The sequence below is a fragment of the Paramisgurnus dabryanus genome, chromosome 23 (assembly GCF_030506205.2).
Source record: "Paramisgurnus dabryanus chromosome 23, PD_genome_1.1, whole genome shotgun sequence".
NCBI classification, from domain to species: domain Eukaryota; kingdom Metazoa; phylum Chordata; class Actinopteri; order Cypriniformes; family Cobitidae; genus Paramisgurnus; species Paramisgurnus dabryanus.
The window spans coordinates 1,375,281-1,397,557 of NC_133359.1; the positions used below are offsets into that span (position 1 = coordinate 1,375,281).

At 38.3% G+C, this 22,277-nt stretch overlaps 1 protein-coding gene across 1 annotated transcript in view; it reads left to right on the plus strand.

Annotated features, from left to right (window-relative positions):
* The window catches only part of nell2a (neural EGFL like 2a), a 79,816-nt gene that overhangs the window by 32,570 nt on the left and 24,969 nt on the right, over window positions 1–22,277 (plus strand). The window contains exons 13-15 of the mRNA XM_065277362.1: window positions 9,035–9,160; window positions 21,585–21,707; window positions 21,795–21,890. Of these exons, the coding sequence (XP_065133434.1) occupies window positions 9,035–9,160; window positions 21,585–21,707; window positions 21,795–21,890 (345 nt within the window). The remainder of the gene's footprint in view (window positions 1–9,034; window positions 9,161–21,584; window positions 21,708–21,794; window positions 21,891–22,277) is intronic.

A 22,277-nucleotide genomic window follows, 5' to 3' on the forward strand; every position in this document is an offset into this window, starting at 1 on the left:
TGGTGGATAAAAGCTCATAGATTACCTTAAAAACTCGTCAGGGAAGCGTTTTCTTTTAATTGACGAGATAACTTGTTAATGGCGGGGAAAGAGTTAATATACAGAGTTTATTTAATCTTTCCCCTCCATGAACGAGTTAACTCATCATTGGCAGAGAAGAGTTTTCTCTTAATTGATGAGTTTTTACGGCAATCCATATTTCCATTATTATCCACCAGGTGTCGCTCTAACTCAACTTATAAAACACTGAAGCACCACTGATCCAAAAACAGTAAAAAACTCTGTGTATGTTTTGATAATGTATGTTTTTTTCTTGCTGTTGGAAACAGGGGCTCTGTTCTTTAATTTTCTATATTGTATGTTTATATATTTAAAGAAGAAAATTTTCTGGAAGGCATTAAACTTTTGTGAAACTCATAAAAAAGCTGATGCTGACTGTCAACTTAAAAAAAAAAAACGCTGGCAGGGAAAGAATTAAAATGCTTCTCCAAAAAAGTTTACAAAATTTGTCTGTCTTGTAGTCCAAGGTTACTTGCAGTAATAAACCTCCCTTATCATGCGTATAAGCTTTACTGCTCGAGACCAGAGACAAAGAAAGTGTTTTATCAGAAAGAATTTATGTTGGATATATAATTTTAAGATTTTAAATATTTTTTATTATGATTGAAATAGATTTTACAAACTGAAAATCTTTTATTGCATTATTTAGCAAAATATTGCAGTTTTCTTCTATATCTTTCAGTCCTTGAACGGTTGGAGTAGTCCATATTTGCTTCAACAACCCAGCATTTTATGGAGTGTATATTACATTACATTATATTATATTATAATGTAGGCCTATGCAATCTTTACACCCTGTTTTTGTAGCTTTCCATCAAATGAACAGACGTGTATGTGAACCCATGACCTTGATAGCATATAGCAAAACTTGTCACCTTTACTGCTACGTTTCCCATCAAACATGATAGAAAATCACTAAACACCGTGGAAACCTTGTGGCAGACATGTCAGGTCCCCGCCTAACCTTCGTTATTGTCTCGCAACCCTGAACATCAGGAGATTGGAAAGACGTTTCCTCTCTTCATTATGCAGGCAGAGAAGCGTGGAATATCTCTCTCGACGCGCTACGTAGATCTTTAAAGGCATCATGAGCATTGGCAAGTTAAAAATAGCGCGAGTCTGTGCTGATGAGATCAGTCCTGTTTCAATATTTCATACGAGAGGTGGAGTGCCATGGACTCGTGGGAATACTCAAACCAGCGTGCTTCTCTTTCACACGTGCCCAGCCGGAGTGGAAAGCGTGTGTTTTCCAGCATGTTCACGCTGGTTTGCATGAGTTTCAATCAAACAGCAGAAGAGACGGATGATGAAGTGAAGTGTGTCCGGATTATTGTAGACATCGCTGGAGCTCCTGCATTATATAACTGCAACATTGCATTCAATTCACACCTTCAGAGTCAAAGCGAAATGAAGGCGTTCATGACTCAAAACAGAAGAACATCATAAATCCAGCTCTGAATAACTGTTTGACTTATAGTAGATCCGTAGTATGTTAAAGGATGCTATCACTCAGTTTATTTCTTAGTAATCTCTCAAAAAGCTTGATGATCTGACCTTGAGAATGTAAAGATTGAAATGACTGTTAATTACCAGGGAAAGACTCTGTTCAATGATGTAAATGAGCCGTATACAACGTATATGTACTGAAGGACTGAATGCGAAGTAAAGCCGTTGATGAATGTCATTTGCCGGAGGTCTAAATGGGGAAATGTTGGGAGGTGATCAGGGATCATTTGCAGATTACTGAGAAGAGTACACTCCTAAAAATAAAGGTGCTTAAAATGTTCTCGATACCATAGAAGAACCATTTTGGTTCCTCAAAGAGCCATTCAATCAAAGGTTATTAGAAAAAAACGTTTTTCCTTTTTATAATCTGAAGAACCTTGGTTGACATTTTCTACCAGCCAAAAATAGTTCTTCTATGGCATTGTGAAATGCCTTTATTTCTAAGGGTTAATGTCTGCAAACCCGTTGATATTTTTTGCTTCTGACCAGTAACTAGTCGAAACAAATAATGAGACTAGAGTTGGGTGATGTAGATCAAAAACTAAGGGCCAGATTTACTGGCTGACATGCCAAACGCTTCTTTTGCCGTTAAAAAACTACTGTCAGGATTTACTAAAAACACACATTAGCATTGAAAAGGCATGGACTGCATATGTCATATATATTGCATATGCATTTATTCGAGTTTTTCCTTTCAGACACAAAATGTATGGGAGGAGAGTATTTAAATGGTTTGCATTATTTAACACCTAAAACAGCATATCTTAGAGGCGATTCACATTTTGCGTCTTTTGCACGTGCAAATATGTTATTTTGAATGTAGCTGCATGACAAGGAGAGAGTGACACGGTCATGACACATTTGCACTGCCCGGCTGGTGCAAAATGCTTTTTTTTAGACATGGCGGCACTGCAGCCAGTTGAAAATACTTTTTTTTAGGATGTCATGTCGAAAGAATAGAAAAGAACGGGGAAATCAGCACGATTACATTTTCTGCGCAGTTTTAGATGCAAAATGTGAACCGCCCCTTAAACCCTACGCTCATTTGCGCTACTCTTGGTAGATTGAGTTGGGTGAGGTAGATAAAAAAAAAATGAAGGGCTTGTGCTTAACATGCCAAACGCTTCTTTGGCCTTAAAAAGAACTACTGTCAGGATTTACTAAAGACACACAGTGAAATAAATCACGCAACACGATTTACTATAGGTTTGCACTTGTCAATTTACTGATATTTGAGACATTATTTATATGCCTAAAAAGCATGTCTTATGCTGGGTTTACAGCAACCACGGTAGAGGTGATTTCAATGTTAAGTCAATATGAAGACGCGTTGATGCGCGTCTGGAGGTCCCGCGGCGTGGATGAGGCGTTTAGCGCGGCGCGGAAGACGCGTTTCCGCCTCATTCGCGCGAATGGGGCGAATTGAGCATATGCCGCGGTATGCGCAACACGAGCGAATGGTTCTTTTTGTGCATTTTGCGCTTGACGCGAATTTGCTGGCTGACACCCGAGTTGATTTTTTTTTACCTTGGCGGATTTTTGCGCCGCGTTAACCAATCAAGAGCCTGCTTGAGCAGTCACCCGGAGCTATACAACACAAGTTCTTATTTCTATAGAGACAGGAATAAAAAGGACCTCGCTTGAAAGAGTGTCAGTGAGGACAATGGACAACCTGGTAAGTTGTAAATACACATTTCACTTTTGAGTCACGTGACGTTTATAGACCCGCGCCGTTTATCGACCCACGCCGTTTATTTCCCCCCTATAGTAAGGTGACTTAATACAAACCGGTAACTCTCTCGATGAATGCACAATCAACATTAGCCATCTTGCAAACAGACAACCACATAACCACACTTGCCCCTCCCACAAGAAGCGGATTTTGCCTCTGACGCGCGTTAAATGCTTGCTTTTTCCGCGCGTCTAGTGGTAAACTAGGCACGGTAGACGCGATTTTGACGCCTGAAACGCGATCGGTGTAAATGCAGCATAACCGTGGGTTCATACCAGCCGCGTTTAAGGTGTCATATTCGCATCTACCGCGTCTAGTTTGCCGCTTGAAAATGTTGAGTTTACTTGCTTCATTCACGCATTAAAGCCGCGCGTGAAATTCTAGTCATCAAGACAATAATTTTGCGTCATGGGAGGGGCTTCTGTGACTCTGCTCACGTCCTGCAATTACGTCACTACTAGAGCAAGCTCCTGATTGGTTAACCCTACATGTTTTCCCACTAAAGTTCACATTTTTCAACTCGCGCGTTTCCTGTGGCAACATTGACTTGACATTGTAATCACTCGCACTTGACGCCTCCACCACGGCTGGTCTGAACGCAGCATTGGGGCGATTCACAATGTGGGTCTTTTGCGCCCACAAATACGTTATTTTAAATGTAGCCCCGCAGCAAGCGTGCTCAAATAGAGGGCACCGGCGGCCGGGATCCATTTGCAATGCACACACAGTGCGCCACGTTCTTTTCTACTTCAGCTATTCAGAATGTCACGTCGGAAAATGCGTAGGAAAGGAAGGGGAAAGCGGTGCGGTCTCGTTTTCCACGCGGTTTTAGATAAGAAATGTGAACCACCCCTTAAACCCTTATGCGGCGTAAACACCAGCCACGGTAGAGGCGGCAAAAATGCGCTATTCGCATGTAGTTGGACGCTTGAACATTTGAGTTTACTGGCTTCATTCACGCGTGAAATTCTAGTCATTCGAGACATTCACGTGGAAATTCGCGTCATGGGAGGGGCTTCTGCGACTCTGCTGAGACTCCACTCGCTTCCTGTAATCACGTCACTACTACAGCAAGGTCCTGATTGGTTAACGCGGCACGGAAATCCGCCGAAGTTCAGATTTTTGAACTTGTGCGTTTACCGCGGCAACGTTAAATTCGCATGTACCGTGCCGCAGGATGCCTAATCGCATCTTTGCATTGACTTAACATGTAAATCACCCACGCTTGCCGCCTCTACCGTGGCTGGTGTAAACGCAGCATTAACGGTAACCATTATGATTACATTGGTCATAATGGAAATGAAATTTTTGTGCCTGTGTTGTGCCCTTTTACTCTCTTTCTATTTGTAGTATGCATTTAATGAGAACTATTGTGACTGTTGTGTTTTCTCATAAAAGTTTCTCTTTGTCTTTCATCCACGTCTCCACTGAATCTCTCGTGACTTTAGTCATCTCCTCTGAATGAGCTGTAAATGACAATCGATTACAATCTGATGTTGTTTGAGGGCTGAGATTTTTGTCAGTTTGTTTCAGAGCTCTCACGGGACGCACTCGCTTTATGAATCGCATCGTTCTGCTTTTCGTTTAGAGAGCGGTTTATAGGAGACGAAACAATTCATTAGGATTAATTCGGCCTGCCACAGTCCATTCTCTCTCGCTGTACCCCAGAAAAGTTCACTAGCTTTATTATGCGCTTCCAGAGCCGAATGACAAAGCGTTTCAGATAGCGTCGTGATTTATTGGCTGTAAACGCAAGGTAATGAGACAATAGCGGCACGTTCGGAGGACTTGATGCCGTCGTCCCTTTTTCATGTTATTGCAGCTTTGTAGTCATTGTGCCAAAGCTCATTAATTATTTAAGACATTTTCAAGGATTCTTCTCTTTGTGGGATTTTTCCTCCTGCATTAGAGGCGCGCAGTCGAGTGGATCTTTAATGACCGAGGTCTGCTCGTCGATGTTAAACTCTTTCTCTGTTAAGGACGAACATTCATTAGTATAAGCTCACGTGATGGGTTATTTACTAAGTGGACTCCGCGCTTAAGAAATGTCTTTGCGACAAGGCTCTGGGTGTTTATCGAACGCTCGGTTGACGTGAGAAATCAATGTGCGTTTTCCATTTAAAGGGGAAGTTAACCTTGCTAAAACCTCAAACTTGTTTTTTTAGCATCACGACCTTCTTAAAGATAAATACGTCCTTTATGCGAGGACGCAGGTGAAAATTGCAGCACATTGCAGGTCCATTGAACTTACTCAAAATGCACTTCTGTGTTACGCTCCAATAAACCTTAATACTTAATGGCTAATGTAAAAGGCAATAAAGATGTCTGTGCCATTAAAACTAGCTGTTATTCAGGTATCTACATTTTAGTTTACTTGATTGTAAAGATTATCTTAAATCAACTCGTTCATGGTTATATGTGGTCTTCTGTTTTAAACTCTAATCTATAGTTTTGACCCACCATCACTACAATAAGAGAAGCACTTCAGACATTATATAAAGATAGTTAATCTAGTCTTGAAGATGTCATGTATATTGACTAGTTGGTTTTAAATCATATCCTTTAGCACATCTGTAGTGTGTAGTAGCTGTTATTAGACTTCAGCTGTTCATAGATGTGATTAAATGTTAGGAATATGAGCCACAAGCAGAGATCTGTGGGAGACCACTCTGTATCTTCTAGCATTGATAACACAGTGTGTTATCTACCTACAAGCAGAAAGACCACACAGAGAGACAGAGAGAGAAAATAATGTCACCCACAGATAAAAGCTCATGCTCGAGACTGAAACACTGCATACAAATCATGAAATACAACCCAAATAATTGCACAGTTGAGGGGTGAATTGCAGATGCTCTCAGCACGTTATTATCATATATACGTTCATCAAATACCTTTGCTTCAAATCCACTTTATCCTGGCCTTAGGTCATTCAGAAATACCACTTTGTGGGCAGAATTGTTAAACGGCACAAAAATCTTTCAACAAAGTCTTCAAAATGCACAGAAGATAAAGTGTTTACTTTGTCTTGTCCAAAGAAGTGCATTTTTTAAGTAGAATTTTTTCCAGAAAAACTTGCATGAAATGAAAGTCAAATGTGTTAACTCTTTCCAAGCCATTTACGAGTTATCTCGTCAATTAAGAGAAAACATTTGCATGAAAAATGTGTTCCTGATGAGTTTGAATGTTAATCTTTAATACCGCGATTATCCAATTTATGTAAAAAAAACTGAAACAAAAAAAATATTTATTAATTTTAAACTCTGTGTATGTTTTGATTAACGTTCAGAATGATCTCTAACAATTTTTTTTTTTAGAAAAATACCGGTAACACTTTACAATAAGGTTCATTAGTTAACATTATTAGTAATAATAAACTGCACTTAAACAGCATTTATTACTGTTAATTTCAACAATTACTAATACTTTATGAAAATCTTGTTAACGTTAGTTAATGCACCGTGAACTAACATGACCCAAAAATTTAAAGATTAATAAATACTGTAACAAATATATTGCTCATGGTTTGTTCATGTTAGTTAATACATTAACTAATGTTTACTAATGAACCTTATTGTAAAGTGTTACCAAAATACCCATATTTAAGAGTTTATAAGCAGAGAAAAAATGAAACTTTTTTTCAGTTTTGTTTGTTTGTTTGAAAGCAGACGGTCGGTTCTTTTATTTGATATATTTATATGTTTATATATTTTTAGAAGAAAGTTTTCCTTTTGTGAAACTTTTGTGAAAATCACAAAAAATGCTGGTGGGCAACTTTTCACAAAAAGGCTGGATGGGAATGAGTTAAATACCAATGAAATGACTAAAGTTACTAAAGTTGAGGAGCTCAAATGCGAACGTCGCTAAACGCCACTTCTGTCCAAAATTAGATAATATTATTAACCGAATGCTCTTGGCACGTATTATACATTTATCAAATATTTTTGCTTCAAATCTGCTTAATCCCAGCCTTAGGTCATTCAGAAATACCTGTTTGTTGGCAGAATCGCTGAACACAATGACGGTCAAAATGACTAAACAGATAAACAGTTTACTATGTCTTGTCCAAATAAGTTCATTTTTTAGAAGTGAAATATTTTTGCAAAAATGCTAGCATGTAGTGAAAGTCAGTCAAATACCAATGAAAAGACTAAAGTGACATTTCTGAAGGCATTTCAATTACAAACTTCCATTAAAGTGAAAATACTAAACTTAAATACAAGAGTCTAAAAAAAATCCTTATTTACAAGAAAACACGTAAAGGGTTTCACATCTGAACTCCAATTACTATAGTAAATAAATTAGAAAAAAGTAAAACAGAAATATCAGTGGTCTTCAACAGGAGGTCTGTGATAGTACTACATAAAGTTCCTACATTAACATCTATTAAGTCAAATTTAAATGTTGTATGTTAACAGTATATAACTTACATTTTAATATATTTTTAATGTAAGCTTCATAAAGTATGTAAACCCCATTATTATGGTCCTGGCTTAGTTTTATTACAGTCCCCCTGTAGTCCATAATTTTATCAGGTAATACTTTGAGCATAAAGTTTTTCCTATAACAGTCATTTCTTCATGCTTTAAAACAGTTTGTGTATCTCTACACCCTTGCCTCCTTTAGTATATGCAGCTCTATGAATATGCAAACTAGTCCCTGACCATAGATATAAATGTAAATAGATGCTACATTCAGCAGTTTCAGACACATAGCTGCTATATTCGGTTTCACACAATGCATACATGAACCGCGCGTCTGCAGCACTCATTTTGATCCATTACTAAAAAAATCCTTTAATAAGTAATTTACTTTTAAAGGTGCGGACATCTAGAGTGTTTATATATGGAAATAAAATAAAATGCATATGAAGTAGTGGTCAAACAATATGGCTTTTATTATTTGGCCTGTGTACAGGCGTCAGGGTTCTCGTGCCCATTTACTGTGTTTGTGTCAAACTGATTTATGAGCGCTTCGCCATGATTGATTTTAACACAGAAAAAACAACAACAACAGGAAAACAGTAGAAAACAGAGTTCAGTACTCGTCTCTTTGACTCTTATATGTGGTAAAGCAGGGTGTGTGTACCGCGGTATCATGACACACATGACAGGAGGACGGGCGTTTATTCAAAGTGTAAGACGCAGTGATTTACTCTTGACTGAATCAAGGTCATTGGATTTTCTCCAAGCTGAAAGCGTGTGTTTTGTGTGCGTTTCTGAAGGATGATCTGGTAATTCTCTTTCAGAATAGAGAGGTTTAATCACACAAGCTGTAGATGAAGTGAAAGTTAAGTGAATTACGGGAAAGAAGAGAAATGACAGAGGTTATGCTTAAGGACAAGAGTTCGAAGTAAATTGGGTTAAAGTTTCAATTGAAGCCCTGAGCCATAAAGCCACTTTGAATTGATCAGAAATACAACAGTACGGGGCTGAGGAAAATTCATAAGGCTTTTTATTAGATCTGTAAGTCTATGAGATTTGATTTAATACCTTTTATTTGATCTCAGTGTGATAAATTCGAGGAGTCGTGTCAAATGGCCGGGACTTGGCTCTGCCATGTGTTTACTGGTCTGATGAGATCTTTCTGGATGCTTTTTTAAGACACAGAATGAATCTTGAATCTTGAATCCAGAAATGATCTCGAGTTTTATGTCATTATCGTTCTGTCATATAATCTGAAGTATGCACCAGATGTTTTTCTAAGTGGATGAGTGATTTTCGGATGTTTTCACAGATATCGATGAGTGTGCTGAGGGCAGACACTACTGTCATGAAAACACACAGTGTATGAACACAGCCGGATCCTTCATGTGCATCTGTCACACTGGATTTATCCGCATTGATGATTACTCCTGCACAGGTGAGACATTCATTCATTTATTTATCCGTTTCTCAGTTTGTCTGTTAACTAGGAATTAAACCAGTTGCTTAATCATTTACGTCAGCTTAGTGCAGTCAAAGTGCAGAGAATCAAACAACCACAGTGCACAGAATAAGGCTTAACCAATCACTGTGCTCAAATGATTCGAAACAGACCAACCAATCACAGTGCAGAGAATCAATAGTGAACAGAAAGAGGCTTGACCAATCACTGCGCTCGAATGATTCAAGACAGACCAACCAATCACAGCGCAAAGAATCAATAGTGAACAGAAAGAGGTTTGACCAATCACTGCACCTGAATGATTTGAGACAGACCAACCAATCACAGCGCAGAGAATCAATAGTGAACAGAAAGAGGCTTGACCAGTCACTGCACCCAAAAAAAATTAGACAGACCAACCAACCACAGTGCAGATACTCGGATCAGCCATAGTGAAGAAAAACAGAGGGTAAACCCAACGAATAGGACGCGAGTCAAAGAATTGTTTTTTTATTAGTTATTTCTTATCAAACAAATGCAGTTTTAGGTGTTCAATTTTCTAATAAGTTAGATTTTAGTTCTTAAAAGGGTGTGTGAAAACATTATTTGTGTGTTTGTGATCGAGTCAAATGGGAAAATGGGTGGGGCCTTAATACTTCACAATCACTAATGCGCAGACTTATGCTCAAAATGACATCATTGAAGCAAGATGTCAGGGGCCAATTTTGACAGATTTTGGATTTTTTTTTTACAATTCAAGTCAATAAAAACACTGTTCAGCTTTTTTACAGTCTATGGCCTTAACCAATCGCTGCGCATGAATGATCTGAGACAGTCCAGCCAATCAGAGCAAATCAAGAGGCTTAACCAATCACAGCACATTTGTATTGATATCAACAAACATACACGAATCTCTGCTTTAGATTTTGTTGCCTGCTCTTTATGTTGGATTTTCACTGTAAATACTGTAAATGTATTTATATTCACCTTCAGTATTTGTTATATTAATAGCAGTATCTTTCACAGATAGCTTTGAAAAAATAATACAACAATATTATGCTATCACAAAGGATGTAAAGATGTGCCATTCTAGCATTTTAGCAGAAGTCTGGAGGCTGGAGCAGCATAATGTTAACCCCACGAGTCAACTTCCAGTTATGAGTCAACTCATATTCCACTTTAAATATGGAGGATTGCTGTTATTATTTTAAGATTGTTTACACGAATTGCTCATCAGCTACAGCAAGTTTGCATTTATAAACATCATTTGGATATACTGTACAAATATTCAGGACTGCAGGTGGGAAATTGGGTGTAGAGTTTTTAGTCTGAACGTCCAGTTTAAAGATAATTAGTTAAGTCGATACAAAAGATGATCCTGTTAGATTTATTCAAGCATATCATCTCTCAGATTAATGTTTTAATAGGGCGATGCAAGTGCGCGGTATAACTTTCAGGATACACGAGGCCACTAGAGTCTTTGTGTCCACAAAGAATGTCTTTATTATTAAAGTTACGATTCATGGCTGTGCAACATGACATGCTCGGTGTCCTTCAACATTTTAAAAAGCAAGCAGTTCTTCTTATGAGAATCGCGCTGTATGAGTCTTCTCAGAGGAATTATAGATCGAGATCCGTGTTTGCATTGTGCTGTTCCTACGTGCCATCTTTCATCCACACGAAAAACTGATAAACAGTTTTAAGGTTTAATTTCTCACATCCCCAGAGATGATTGTAAGAGCACAAATGGATTAAATTCTATTGCACAGATCAATATTAAAATGTCTGGGAGCTACAAGGGCACCAGAATTCCCAGAATCCATCAGTTCATGTGATTAAGTCGACTACCCGCTGTAATGCGTCTGAGAGACGCTCGGCACAGTCAAGAGGTTGTCAGCATCACGTCTACTTACCGAGATGAAGTTATACAGCCATAATCACAGACTCCGTGTGTACCGAGAGACACGGCCCCCTGACGCTCTGATGTTGTTTGGGAAGGAAAAAATGATAAGACCGTAAAGCGATTTAAAGAGCCGCAGGTACAGTATACATGCTCGTAAATGCTCACCATGAATTATCTATATGAAATTGCTTAGCAGTTTTTACAACAATGGTTGTTTTTTGGCCATTTCATCATGCATATATTAGGGTGGGGCTTTATGTTTGTCCAAACAATGGAAAACATTTATTGGTTGTCGGTATACGCATTTCCATCATCCTTCAAAGTGCACAAACCTTAAAAATAGAGAATTGAAAATGCGCCCAATGAAAATGCCTCAATTTCACAAAAACTCTCATATAAAAGTTTTTACGCTTAGGTAATCGGAAAACTATAACAGTTTTTAACGCATTTCAGGTCACATAAACCTGATCATTCTTTAAATATGGCATATGTTTGGTTGGAGGACAAGACAGAGGAGGTGTGTTAAACTTTGTTATTCCACCAGATGTAGCCATCAAGCCAAATATTAAATTCATACAAAGAAATCAGAACATTTTATTATACAAGTTGAGTTGAGCTGTAATCACCAACAAAGGTTTTTCTACAAAGTATTAAATAAAGTGTGTTCAATACTTATTCCCTTTGTCATTTCACTTTATTTATTATGACTCAACTTGTATACTTAAATGTTCTGATTTCTTTGTATGAATTCAATATTTGGCTTGATGGCTACATCTGGTGGAGAAAATGGTCAAAAGCCCACTTAGAAATCCCCTTACTGATAAAAATGCTGATGTGTCGAATACTTATTTTCCTGTATTTGTTTTATGGACATTTACACTGCAAAAAATGATTTTCAAGAAAAAAATTCTTAGTATTTTTGTCTTGTTTTCAGTAAAAATATAAAAAAATTCTTAAATTAAGATGCTTTTTCCAAAAATATCAAATGTAAGTGATTTTGTGCATAAAACAAGCAAAAAAATGGGTTAAGCAAAAAATCTTGAATATTTTTCTTAAACACTAAATTCAAGAAAAAAAAAAAAATTTGTTTTATGCACAAAATCACTTACATTTGATATTTTTGGTCTAAAAACTAGACTTATTTTCTTAGGTCGTTTTGCTCATCAAGAAGCATCTTAATTGATTAATTTTTTGATATTTTTACTAAAAAACACAAGACAAACATACTAATTTTTTTCTTGAAAATATTTTTTTGCAGTGTACAAAATAATTTTAGTGCAAATCTTTAATAGAAATCAGGTTAGTGTCATTATTGCCGTTTCTCAGAAGTAGTGATTCAAACGAATTTTTACAGTAAATAAGTGCTGTGTGTTGCGTTGTGTGGTGCGCCAGTATTTCATTTTATAAAAGGCCGTTTTGGAAGACTTTCAGAGAAACGTCTGTATTGGTTTCTGCATCCCCCTGGTTTCTATTGTTTTAGGACGAGACCGATGCCAGGCTCCATTCTGCTCCGCCAACTTCCCGTTTGCCGTCTCAAAGCAGCTTTAATTTCATTCCCTACTTTCTGGGCCCAGTTTCATAAAAACTAGAATAAAAAGCTTTTCCAGCGTGTGCCAGCAGTGCGACGTAATCAAAGGACGCCTGTAAGTTTGTCGGAGATGCCCGAAAGCGTCCAGCATTTAATGAGATGTGCGCCTCTCATGCCTGAAAGAGTGAATTTCTCCGGGCTCTACAGAGAAGATCTCGTGTGTGTTCGGGCTTTGAAATGAAGTTCTGCGGCTTTCGCTGTTCACTTCTTCATAATTTTGCATTTCAGTCACAGGTGCCGTCATTAATAACTCAAGCACATCTGTTAGTTACAGAAGGAAATCCAGAGAGATGTTTTTCCTCTCTCAAAGATCGCACGGCCCTCGAACACAAACACACTTTACTCACAGTTAATCCAGCGCTGCGTCAACCCTCAGCCCAATGAAATTCACTTTCTTTTCTTCTCTCAGTGAGAAGGTAATTAGTTAGAAATGCTGACTGCAGCGGTTTTGTTCTCGGAAAACTATATTGATAAATCTTTGATTTGTTGGGTGCAGATGGCTGCTGGGCTTTTATCACTGAGTTTGCAGTTTAGTGTTGGTGATATGAGGCGTTAAACAAAACCTCATCTATAACGGCTGGTCTAAAATGACAAAGAACAGATGAAGTATTACATTTTTTGACATAGCTGGAGCGTTTATGTGCATACAGATCAGGTTAAATTTATAATTATCAGTCAGTGAATAGTTTCCAGGATGATGTTATTGCCCTTTCAAATGAATCTTAATTATGTCTCATTTAAAGGACCCATATTATGCAAAATCCACTTTTACAAGGTGTTTATATAATATAAATGTGTGTTGGCAGTTAAGGGAACACAACAAACCTAAAATTAAACATCCACCCTCTCATTCTTTTAATCCCCATTAAGAGCGGTCTCATTAGGGCTTTGCAAAAATATCGAAACAACTAACTATCGTGAGATCATTTTTCCACAATAGTGTATTGATATTTCGATATCTAGTATTGATATAAAAAAGATCAAATCCCTCTGTCGCTGTCCAGTTGTCTGTCATATACGCCTGCAGCTTTCAAAGTCGACGTGTGGAAGCACTTTGACTTTAATTTTTTACAGTTTTGATAAAAAAAGAAAAAGTATTGCAATGTAGCGCAATATGCACCGTATTGTACCGCATCGTTATATATTGTATCGTGCCCCATGTATCATATGATGTATCGCATCATGAGGCCCTTGCCAATACCCAGCCCTAAGTCTTATTAACATGGGGTTTTGATTCTCTTGTTAATGTGATGTCACACTGATAAAGCTCCGCCCACAGCCACTGACTGACTGGTTATTTTACCCTAAAGCTTTTCTAAATGTGTTTGTTAGCACATTGTAGCACAAATGGAGCTATAGATACTATTGTCTCAGACTTAATTGACAGGAATCAGATCTGTTTTTAACCCAAAGTGCTCACTGTCTGTTGGTAAGGGAGTGAGGAGCTGTAGCTCATTTGCATTTAAAGGTACAGGCGCGCCAAAACACTTTCCTGCTCCCACCCAAATAATGGGCATTTTGGACATGTATATGCTATAACAAATGTGGGGTATTTTGAGTTGAAACTTTACAGACATGTTTTAGGCACACCTGAGATTTATATTACTGTACATCTTGTAAAAATGGGCATAATATTATCCCTTAAAGCATAAACTTCAGGTGGTTCTTCTTAAAGTGCATTGGGGGAACAAAAAGAAACTTTGAGTTCATTTTGAGATTTTTGGCTGTTGGTTGTAGATATTGGTATCTTGGAAAATCTGAGCATAGTTTGAGACATCGTTGAGATCTCATTTGAAAGTTTTAGAAGGAGACATGTAGGAGTCTTAGGAGAAACATCTTGATTCAGCACGACCAAATGTTGTTCGACAAGATCCAAAAAGGATAAAAGCACCTTAAAGGTTTCATAAAATGTATCTTTGCACTGAATTTTCAATCTTCTGAAGTCATAACTTTGTGTGGAGATCAGTCCTAGTTTCAAGTTGCTAACAGTTCTTCATTTAATCTATAAAATTTCTCTGTCATTCATGTGTTTTAAGACTTTATAAATGGCATTAGATCGAATGTCCTCCATCTAAGTGGCTGTTTACACTTGGCATTAACATGCGTTTTCGTCGATCGGATCACAAGTGGACGACGTTAATGCCAGGTGTAAACGGTGTTCAAAACGTTTTGAACGCGTCCACTTTTGACCACTTTCAACCACATCCAGAGGTAGTCGAAACCACTTTCGATCGGATTGCTTTGGAGTTCCGTACTTCTGGCGTGAACATACGGTGAACAGCGCTTTTTTTAGCTTTTCATTGATAAAACTACTGCGGGTATTCTCTGTAGTTTCGTTTTGAAAGCGTGAAAGTTGCGCGATCCTATTTCATCAATTGCGCTGAAAATTCAGAGAAAGCTCCAACATATAAACGTACAAAACACTGTGCAGCATGTATACTTGCTAAACAAGCAGTGGACTCCGACATCATATTAGTTTGCGTCCATATAAACTCATAATTACTCCCGCTCGTGTTTGAATGACAGCAGAGAGACTCGCCCACCGTCTCACAGACCACCCCCTCACAGTATTCAGGACAGATGCGGACAAAAGAGACGGATTTAAATACCAGGTGTAAACGTAATGTGTCTCTCTCGCTCACTTGTGATCCGATCGATGAAAACACATCTTAATACCAAGTGTAAACAGCCCCTAATGTTTGATAGCTGCAGTGAATTTGATGTCAATCATACAAACGTCAATCACACAGAGCTTTACTTTAACCTCAGATGATGAAGAAATGAGTGCAAACATCATGTGGAAGACCCTCGTAGTGCTGGTTTTTGTTTATTTTGTGGCTTGACAACATCTGTATCCAATCATATTTTGTATAAAAGAGCAATGTTAATATACTTTGTGTTTCAATGGAGGTCAAAAGTCAGTTTGGTCTTCATTTATTCTCATGCACATCGAAGAGAAACAATTGAGATATAAAAGACGTTTCTCTTTCTGTGTGTGTGCATCTGTGTGTGTGTTTTGGGATCAGTGCATTTCATTTAACCCAACCATTAGCCCCATAATCTCCCGTTTACTTATTAGTCTTCCCTGCGGTGTGTAAGAAAGCCGTTATCTAAGATACCAGAATCAACTGACGGTGTGTGTGTGTCTTTCTGCGCATCTGTCTTTCTCTGTGTGTGTGTGTGTGTGTGTGTGTGTGTAGGTCCCATTCTTCCCATTGCTACCAGATTAGAAAGATGAAGTCAAAGTGGCCGCTGGCTGTACCAACGAGAGCTGGGTTTATTCTCTGGTTTTATATCTCCCTGCATTCGTGTCCAGACACCTGGACTCAGTTTATTTCCCGCAGACGGCTGTGAGCAGAATCTCCTGTCACCTTCGTGTATGAATGTGGCTTTGTCACCGCACCGCCAGGGGATTATGGGAAATAAAAATGTCATTTCAGAGTCTATCAGACAGTCTGCATGGGCAATGACTTCTGTAGTTTCATTTGAGTTTTGTATCTGAAGATGAATGAATGAATAAAAATGGCACACGAGTTGGACACGAAGCAAACGTTATAAAGGGGTTCTTCTGAAACGTTTAAAGCTCCCATAACACACAGTGTTTCTCATGTTAATCTGGAGTACCTATAGAGTAGTATTACATCCTTCATATCTCTGAAGAGTCTTTAGTTTTATCAGATTTATAAGACAGTTCAGCTCTAGAGATTGTTTCTGGAAAAGCACGAGATCCCGGAGGCGTCCAGTTATCTCTGGATAACTTATGATTCACTACATGTTCGACACAAAATGTCGCCGCTACCCTGGATAAACAAACTACTGCATATCCATTGTTTTCATAAGGCTGACTTACTTGAAAAGCTGAAGGCTTTCTTTTCCTTACATCCTAAAACACATCTCTTCTTCTTTCGTGTCATTGTTGAGTCCTAATATAAAACAAAGCTGTCATGTGCAGTGATGTCTGTGACTTCTACTGTAAGAAACAATGCGTCCTCGCTCTTACTCTGATTGAGGCATGGCCCTGATGGTTTTCCAGCGAAAGTGTACATAATGGGTACCCACTTTCCGAAACTTGTAGGAAAAAGGCGGAATGAATTTGACCCAGAAATACACTTTGCATTTGTTAAGCATGAGGATTACAACTCTTTATCTGTGTTAACTTATTCCCCACTTACCTTTTTTGCAAAGTTGCCTCAGCATGTTTTGTAATTTTCACAAAAGTTTCACAAGATGCCTTCTAGGAAAATGTTCTTCTTTAAATATATTAACATACAAATATATCAAATGAAAGAACAGACCCTCTGTCTTATTTTAATCTTGGACTAGTCTAATCCCTGTCTGGGAATTGAAACCACCCCCAGATGTAACAGCAGTTTGATTTATTTTGGATGCTTCACAATTCCTGTAGTTACACTTTTGTTCTTTTGACATTTTTAAGCAAACATCTGTTATTCATCAGCACTGGCTTAACCAATCCAAATCCATTATATGATCCGAGTGAGATGTTTCTTTGACCCAAACATCCAGAACTCGGCCTGTTAGAACTGGAATTGAGAAATCTGTCCCAGCATGATGCTTTCGAGCGTGTTTTTAAGGTGACATCTGTAATTGTTGCAGCCTGATAAATGCGACTCGCTTGTAAATCTTGTTTTATTTTTCCAGGGCGCTGCGCGGTCCCCTGCTGGGGCGCCGCATCTTTAAAACGCCAATCACGCAATCTCGTTCGTTTGCATGACACAACGTGACAGCCGTGCACGTGGACCACAGCGCGTGCGAGGGTGCAGCCGATTTTGACTTTTCTTGTGCTGTTTTCTGCAGAAAATGTGTGTTTTGTAGCAAATTGTTTATTCCATAAATAAATGAATGTCATTAGCATATCGACCACACTGTTGGAATGCAGACGCCCGCAGTCTCTGCACAGATGTTGCACCATGGAGAAAGCAGAGGTGTCTGTCACGAATGCCTGTACATAATTGATTGTTTATCTGTCTGCTGCATGAATGACAGAAGCGCAGAGGAAAGCGCAGGTTTAAATGTGGCAGGACTTTCAAACCCGATGTGATCTGACCTTGAGCAAATCCCCTCATCTGACACCTTCACACCGCATACTGTGATAGACAGCATTACAATACTCGTTTCACTGTGTGTGCGCGCATGTCAAAGTGCAGTTTCTTGCATTCCCTGCTTAAGAATGCATTAAAACTGTCATTTCCAGGTTTACTGAGGAGATCTCAAGATCTCAGGATAGTTTGGTGAAATGCATTGAATGGTTTCATGCTTGTTTGGGGGCAACACTGTGAAATTCAGGATAGATATGCATTCATTTGCTGTCTTGGACACTAAAGAGCATCCCGCAGAGATTTGACAAAAATCATGCATGAAAATGTATGCATTAAACTAAAGTTACAGTGTTTTCTTATCAGTTTACATCCTTCATTAACATCTTCTTTGTGACAGATTCATTAAACCGAGCTGAGTGACCCAAACTGTCAGAACAGACTGAAATTATGTTAAAAATTATTTTGTTTTTAATTTGAACTGAAGTGAACTTCCAGTCTGTATATTTATTTATTTATCTGTCTAATAAGGACCTGTAGCTCACATTGTATACATTAAGTTTACGCAGTAACGTCAGCTCAGTGTACTAGTTGATATGCGTTAGATATGATATATGAACCATGGTGTTTATGTTGTTGCTGCTGAAACTTAAAGAACTTAAAGCTTCTACAACACATGCTGTTTCTGCTCATCTCATGTTAATCTTGAGTATGTATAGAGTAGTATTACATCTTTCATATCTCTGAAGAGTCTTTAGTTTGATCAGATTTAGAAGATAGATCAGCGATTATTTCCAGAAAAACACGAGATCCTGAAGGTGTCCAGTGGGAGGAGTGATTCACGAGCAAGCACACACACACACAAAAAACATTATCCCACAATCTCTGCATAACTTATGATTCACTACATGTTTGTGTCGTTCACATTATATGCACTTGTGCGCCGAATACCAACAAAACACTGACATTTGATGCAATTTTTCTTACCGCCTGCGACTCATTGGGACCGCCCCATTTCACTGAAAGCCAGGGTTAAACAAACACACACGCAAAACTCCACTGCTACCCCAGATAAACAAACTATATCCATTGTTTCCATACGGCTAACTTACTTGGAAAGCTGAACAAGGCTTTCTTCTCCTTATATCCAAAAACACACTTCTTCTTTTGTGTCATTGTTAAGTCTTGATATAAAACAAAGCTGTTGTGTGCAGTGATGCTAATGAGCATCCTCAGTCTCACTCTGATGGACATGTGGGCGTGGTTTTCCAGGGGAAGTGCCCATAAAAGGAATATGGGGTCACTGATATGTAACGGGTACCCATGTTCAAAAAAACTTTCTGAAACTTATAGGAAAGAGGAGGGTGACTTTTGCCCAGAAATACTCCGTCACATGCACAACTGCTTTTTTACACTTTGCATTTGTTTAGCATGAAGATAACAACTCTTTAACTGTGTTAATAATCAGAATGCATTTAATGGATGAAATGGCATTAAACCCCCATTTACTTGAAAAGCCAAATGTAGTTTTTCATGATTTGACTTCTTTAATAAAACTAAAGCATTGATGGGAGAGGTGTGTGATAAAGATGTTGGCTTTGATAATAAGCCAGTATTTGATTCTTTTTCTTTTTTTAATTAAAGGGATCATTTTTCTGTTAATGCACCCAAACTTGTTTTTTGACAAAATATGCGAGTGCACTCCGAGTAACCGCAGCTCCAGAAATAAATTTGACTTATATGCGAAATTTATCTGCGATTTCTCATTTTTATTCTCCAAGAGTTGCATTTTTACTCCTAAATATTAAGATGAAATAATGTAAAATACAGTTTCATAGGCAGTAAGAAGCGTTTATGGCTGATAAATTGTCTCATGTACAGTTAATTTCGGAGCTCCGGCATAAGGAAATGTTCTTCCTGAATTACAAGCAGACGTTCTCTAATTATTTCCTCATTTGTGTTTTATTTCTACTGGGAATGGGTTTACTGGCAAGATTTTATGAAACCTCGGTTGGTCTCCAGATGAATCTATCCCATAATCTCTGTTAGAAATCCCCGTGTTTGATTATGGTCAGCTGGGGTCGGGCACAAATTGCATCTTCAGTGCTCTGGAGAAATCTCACGCTTGTGTGTTTGTGTCTTTACGAGAGAGTTGCTGCTTGATGTTTTGGGTTGAAAAGGGCGCATGCTTGTGTGGTGAACGGCAGCAAGATAGGATGTTTTTGCTCTCATGAATGGACTTTAATGTTTAATGGTGTCAATTTTTTTGTTTCTTAAGGTAAATTCTGCTGCTAGATTACTGACAGATGACTGACGATTAAGAAACTAGCTGCGTTTTCATTACGAATGTGTACAAAAGTTTAGCATTATTTTCTAAATGTAGACAAAAGACGGCGTTTCCATTAACCGATGATATGCGACTGAAACATACTTTTCCTCTCGTGATAAATCATTCCAAACATCACGTCGACTGATGTTGGTAGGTTTATTAATAGCACATCCTCCGCACTAGGCATTATTTTTAACTGGAGGAGCTGAGGTGTACTGTATTATCCAAAAACATTAATGCCAAGGAAAGCCCCTTATACTTAGGAGCGGCAACGAATAGGTGTTTCTTGGAGATATTAGTGGATTATTTTAAATCAAAAGAGATGTAGGAGTGTTATCCAAACATTATTGGAAAGGAAAGCCTTTTATACTTGGGAGCAGACACGTATTGAGGTGTTTCTGGGAGGTTTTAGTTCCCATACCGCTTCATCTTCAGATAATAATTATGTGAATTACATACATCAGGTAATCTGAAAATGCGAATTGCAGGTTTCCATTGCAGTTTTGTGAAATACACCTTTCCTGGATCGCCTGAAATAACACCTCATGCAACCCTAAACACTTTTTTGCAATATATTTATAGGGCTGGGGAAAAACAATTTTTCGATTAATCGTTTTTTTTACGTGGTCTATTAAAAATAGATTCTCAAAGGCCATGAATCGATTTTTTTTTTTAATGAAATAACTTAATCCTGTTTGATCAAGAAATGTGACTCTTCTGACTTTTTTCAGCATACATTTTTCATCTTTCATCAAAATTGTATTGTATTTAACATGTACGCATTTGAAAATTAGAGATGGGTTTTGTTTTAATGTACCCAAGTGTACCTTAAATAAAAGAGTTTAATATACATATATATGTGGCTCCTTATCTCTTATTTTAGTAATTACCAACTTGTAAACTTATGTTCATTGTTCTGTTTTATAAATATAGCCTAGTATTTGTATTAAATCTATATTCATTGAGTTGAATTGAGAATCGAGTATAAAAACCGTTTCCGAGAATTGGGATCGAACCGAGAATCGAAATCGGATGGATTTGATAGCGTGTGAATCGAAATGTAAACGTTCTGGACCATCTGAATGGATACTCAACCCTAGAGAAATTTTGCGAAATTGACGTGTTTCCATTGGTATTTCACAAATGTCTATTTACGCAATTTCAAGGGTAATGGAAACGCAGCTACTGGTGCTTTAAAGCATTCACATGATCAAGTTTGTCATTTTAGTTTTCTCATCTTTGCTTCACAATGGTCTTTTCTGGTTTTGGCCAATCACCGGAGACATCAAACAGTTTAGCTGCAGGAAAATAACGCTGATGATAATATGAGAAAACACTCACTTCTCAACACCTTCACCAGCCAAAGTCATGAAAACTCTGATGTTGTTTCATGCTTCCTCAAAAATCTACCGTAATGTAATAAAATATTTAATGTTTCTTACAAAGATGTTGCTTTCTGGATGCAGATGGTTTATCTATGACTCGGAGATAACCAGCTAAAGATTGTCCATACTAACCAAACTCTCTCTCTCTCTCTCTCTTTTCAGAGCACGATGAGTGTGTGTCCGGGCAGCACAGTTGCGATGAGAACGCTTTGTGTTTTAACACCGTCGGCGGTCACAGCTGTTCATGTAAACCCGGATATACGGGCAACGGAACCACCTGCAGAGGTGAGACCAAAACCATCTGCCATCTCACCCGACCGCTCTCGCCCACCCCCTCACCCCTGACCTCTGTTTGTCCTATCTGACCTTTAGCTCTCTGTGACGGACGCTGTCTGAACGGCGGCTCGTGTGCATCTCCAAACATCTGCGTGTGTCCTCAGGGCTTCAGCGGGCAGAACTGCGAGACGGGTAAGAATCACGTTTGATCTCAAACACTTCTGAATTCATGTTTCCTCTTCAATCCGTCTGAGAGCTCTTTTATCTCGCTTCAACAAAGAGCGAGTGTATAAATGGTAGTTTGGAAGAAGAGTGCTTGATCAGGGTCAAGCTGATGGCTGAACTCATCCACACTCACAGCTACATCACTTCTGAAAATCAACCTTCAGCACAGCTACACATACATTTTACTTCTGCATTTCAAATGAAGGTTTTAAATGAGATGTAATTTAATAACGTCTTATGAAGATCTTCATCTGTCAGTCCCTGGAGTTTAGTGGATAAATGAATTCATTAGCGATTGAATCGAATATGAATGTGTGTAATTCAGTGGTACATTGGATATAATTTTGCTTTTAG